Source organism: Cryptomeria japonica, chromosome 11, assembly GCF_030272615.1.
Source record: "Cryptomeria japonica chromosome 11, Sugi_1.0, whole genome shotgun sequence".
Lineage (NCBI taxonomy): Eukaryota > Viridiplantae > Streptophyta > Pinopsida > Cupressales > Cupressaceae > Cryptomeria > Cryptomeria japonica.
This window is the reverse complement of record NC_081415.1, coordinates 578,918,874-578,923,298: the sequence shown is the minus strand read 5'-3', so window position 1 is coordinate 578,923,298 and position 4,425 is coordinate 578,918,874. Positions and strand designations below refer to the sequence as shown.

General features: G+C 31.1%; 1 protein-coding gene across 1 annotated transcript; it reads right to left on the bottom strand.

The window, feature by feature from the left end:
* Positions 1 to 2,667: 2,667 nt before the first annotated feature.
* On the bottom strand, positions 2,668 to 3,639 carry LOC131057076 (F-box protein At3g44326-like). The gene has a single exon (XM_057991267.2). It carries the CDS (start codon positions 3,637 to 3,639, stop codon positions 2,668 to 2,670), a length of 972 nt encoding a protein of 323 aa, XP_057847250.2.
* Between the last annotated feature and the right edge of the window lie 786 nt (positions 3,640 to 4,425).

The following is a 4,425-nucleotide window of genomic DNA, read 5'->3' as shown; positions in this document are numbered from 1 at the left end:
TTTTAGTAGGTTGGCTCTACAAGATATATTACAATAAAATCATTTTACAAACAAAACAATATCCGATACAATAATTAATTCAACATGTCAGCTTGATGCATTTACAACAATAATAAATCATCTTCATAGCATGCCATGCTGATCTAGAAAAGATAAACCTGCCGGTGTAACCTGGACCTATTTGCTGGTAACAACAAATATGCAAATACGAATATACCAATAAACAAAACTCCAAGACAAGGTGTCCACATGATATCTTCGACATAACCAAGTGTTTTCCATATCATTCCAAGTGCCGGTGATCATTATATCATGCCGGTGTACTAGATACCAGTGACTGTGCATAAGTCACTTGCTTGCTGGTGAATGTTGTTGATTCTCCAAAGTGCCAAAGTTGATAAGTGTTTAGTAGGTGTTGACATCAATGACAAAACCATACCAAAATACCAACAGTAACATCCAACAAGTTCATCAAAGCATTATAAGTAAATTTATCTCCTAATGTTAATCTAGACTAACTAAAATAATGCAAGGAAAGAACAATTAGTCCATCTTTAAGTAAAATAATTTTGAATGATAAAATATATGATCAATCAGTATTCTAAAAATTAATTAGGAAGGACTAGGGAAATCATCTATTTGAATTTTGATGAAGAGTAGTCATGGTGGTTTGCATAACTCAATCATTGAGATTGATCCTACTATATGTATATGTTTATAACTTGGTTTTGTTATGTCTTTGGTGTCTATTCAAGCATAAAGATTGCTAGTATTTAAGAATACCTAATGGGATATTGGATTGTATGGTTCACATTCTCCTAAATCAACCCCCTTTCTTATTAACTTTATGACCTTTGGAAAGATATCATTTGAAGACAACAAAGTCAAGCATGCAATTTCTTAGATGATTTTTTATGCAAAAACTAGTTCCTTTTGAATCTTCAAATTGCAACTTTCCTACATGAATGAGTTCTCCTTGAAGTAAAATACTCTAGGATTGCTTGATAATTCCAAGATGAGGTTTATATATTAAAATGAATGTCTATAAGCACCAAGACACAATAAATAGTAGCATAAATATGTACCGAGCCAAATTCCAATGATTGACAAGAAATAGTGAGAGATGAACATTTTATTTTCTTTTTAAATTTATTTTTGGGTCATATTTATGCCATGTAGGATTCCTCCTACATGTCGTAAGATTGACCGAAGACATGGAATGTGAAATCTCAAGATCAAGAATATATATGTTGAAGTACATGTTAATAGTAAGGTGAATGTGTGGGAACAAGTGTATATAGAACATGAATATTATCAAATGTATGGAAATGTGTAAAGATGAGAATAAATGGAGATGGATCTAGAGCTTAGAGAAGGAGCCAACCTTAGCAAAATAGAGTGCCACATGTTTTTTTATTAGGTAAAATGGGTTTTGAAGGGGCCCTGAAATCCTTTACATGCAAATTTTGTGGGAGTCTAGGACCCACTTACCATTGATATGTAACAACATCAAGATATTGCATCAAAATGGGACCAAAACCAAATAGTAAATGGTATGGACAAATCCATCAATATATTTTTATTAGAACTCTATTCTCCTTAAATGCAGAGGAAAAATAAATATACAATTAGATTTTGGTAGCTAAAATAATCTATTTGTATTTATATTAAAATATGGTTTTAAACTTTAATTAGTTTGTTTTTAACATTATTTTTGTCAGAAGGCCTTAACATATTTTAAGAACTTTTGTCTATAAAGAAGAGACTACAAAATTATAAGCCCAACCATTATTAGTCTTTTGTTAGAATTTTAGAGATGTTTAACCACATAAGAGAAGCGATCTCATGTAGAGGGCTTGAGACTATATTTATAAAGTGACATGGTCTATTATATGAAAGAAAACTACTACATGATAAATTTTATGATTGCTTTTAGTTTTAATTGTTTATAAGGCTAATTTTCCAATCCTATTCATAACTCTCTTCTTCTTGATTAAAAAATATGCAAAATTGAAACAAAAAACAATCCAATTCTTCATAGATTATGGAAGCTTCATACCAACTACTACACAATGTTATTAAAAAATTTCTTAGAAAACACTTCATAAATTTTGGTTAAATTTTTTAAATGAAAATTTTGCATTCTTATATTTATATTATTAGAACATAGTATTAATTTTTTTAAACAAATCATAAAAATGCTAGCTTCCAATGAAAAATAACTATTTTTTTAACCATTCATTTGATTGTTAACAAAACTCCCACTTTTTCAATCACCCTTAAATTTTGTTTGGCTCTCTTCCATAAGACCATAACCTTCATTGAAATTGGAAAAAAAAAATCGCTTTTATAAAATTTCTCTTGAATTCTAAATTATTACAAATTATAATAAAATTAAATACAATTAAATTCTATTACAATTATACAACAATATTCCACAAGCTTTGTCCATAAAAAAAAGGAGACTAGAATGAAAAAGCCACAATTATAAGGTGTTCCATGACACTCAATTTGAATTAGAGAAGAGGGTTGCTCCCTTAACAAAATTTCTCTTAAAAAATTTATTACAGTTACTGCTGAAGTAGATTTTAGAGAGGTTCAAAGAATAGTATGTTCAGCTATGTACATTTATACATTGATATATCAACAATCTTGGTTTTCAAGATATCAGAAGAAAACACAACTTTTTATGAAACTGAAAAATGAAGCCAATGCAACAATGACACTGACAATCCAAACACAATCTACACAGCCTCCTGTACTCATCTTGACTTCCCTTAACTTGATCTTTTCTACTAAGTACTTCTGATAAGATTGCAAAATCTGATTATGGTCCTTACTTCTCCTGCAACCAAAAGCACTTTCTAGAATAACTACACTATTCATCCCATTTACTCTAACCCCCATCATGTCCTCCAACTCCATGCTGAGTTCAGTGATCTTCAAACTAGTGTGATCCATATCTGAAACCCTGCACTTCATGAAAAGCCCACACTGCACAAACTTGGGAGAACCCATGTTGTGAGAAGGTAGTATAGACCCAAAGATTAACACAAAGTCCTTCTGAGAAGGCCATTCCATTCTCCCAACCAAGGGTTTCCAGCTTGAAAGATTAATAGCTTGCCCTGTTCTCTGGTTTATCAGAATCCAACTTAACCTAACATTGTCCATCAACTGTCCCCAAAATTTGGGGTTCTTCCCCTGCAGAGATATTGTTGGCAACCCATCTCCATAGCTGTTACAGTCTTCTAAAACATCACAAAGGTTAATGAGCTCCATCCTGAAAGAGCAGCAATAGAACAAACCTGGAAAATCATCTGCAGAAAGGATGCCTGAAACCACTTTGGAATAGATGAATTTATTCTTGTATACCACATCCACAACCCACACAAAATCAGAGTAAACAGCAGATTGATCCTCTAAGCTTTTTAGAGAGAGATTCATGGGTTCCCTGTGAATGGATTCACCATCATACACAATTGCAGGAAAGCAATCAGTATAAAACTTCTTGAATCCACCCAATGAAGAAGATATCAGTTCTTTTATATCTGTATTCCTTGTGGAAGGCCACACAGAGCAGCATTTCTCTTCCCATAAATTCTCCTCTTTTGCAATAGACCTAAAGTGTGAAGATGCCATTCTGCATTTGCAAGTGTTATGCCATTCACACGGCCTAAGATGTATTATCACAGTTCAGATGAAAAATTAAACAAAATATAGATCATAGAGTATGATCTGAAATATTGTTTATTGATACAAACAAAATCTTGTACAATCCTATTTAAAAACAAAACAATAAGAATTGAACAGTTTGGTAAACACAGTGATGGAGAATGATTTTTTATACTCAGCCAGCAAACAGATTATATTAGAATATATGACTGATATCACCTGGTTTCCTCACTATTCATTCAAGCTCTGTTTAATCAAGGAGAACCCAATCAAATTGGTACGCGTGTCTCCTGTGGACAATGTTGAGATTGTATTGGCTGTGTTTTCTAGTTTTTTTTTTTTTTTCTTTTTGGGCGGCGCATCTAATCTTTTTTTTGGATGGGGACTTCTTAAATGTTTCTGAACTGTAATTGCAACTAAGGTATCTACGTTATAATCTATTCCCTATAAATATTACAAAAGTGTTCTTTTCCGAAAGGAGGATGCTTCTGCATGTGTTTGAAGCTGGTTCTCTGTCGGTCTTCAGTTTTAATAACTATTTTAAAATATTATTTAAGTTTAAAAAAAATATATTTCACATCAATAAATATTTTGTAATAACAATTTTTTTATAATAAATATTATAATATTTTCAAATACAATTAATTAATTTAAAAATTATTTTATTTATTATAGTAAATAAGATGTTTCTTATTTCTAATGTAAATTTATTTGAGATATTTGTACAATTGAAATTTATTAAAGTTTCTAAAA

What these genes read in the sequence shown, in the direction of transcription:
- LOC131057076 (XM_057991267.2), bottom strand. Translation starts at nt 3,639, where the DNA reads ATGGCATCTTCACACTTTAGGTCTATTGCAAAAGAGGAGAATTTATGG.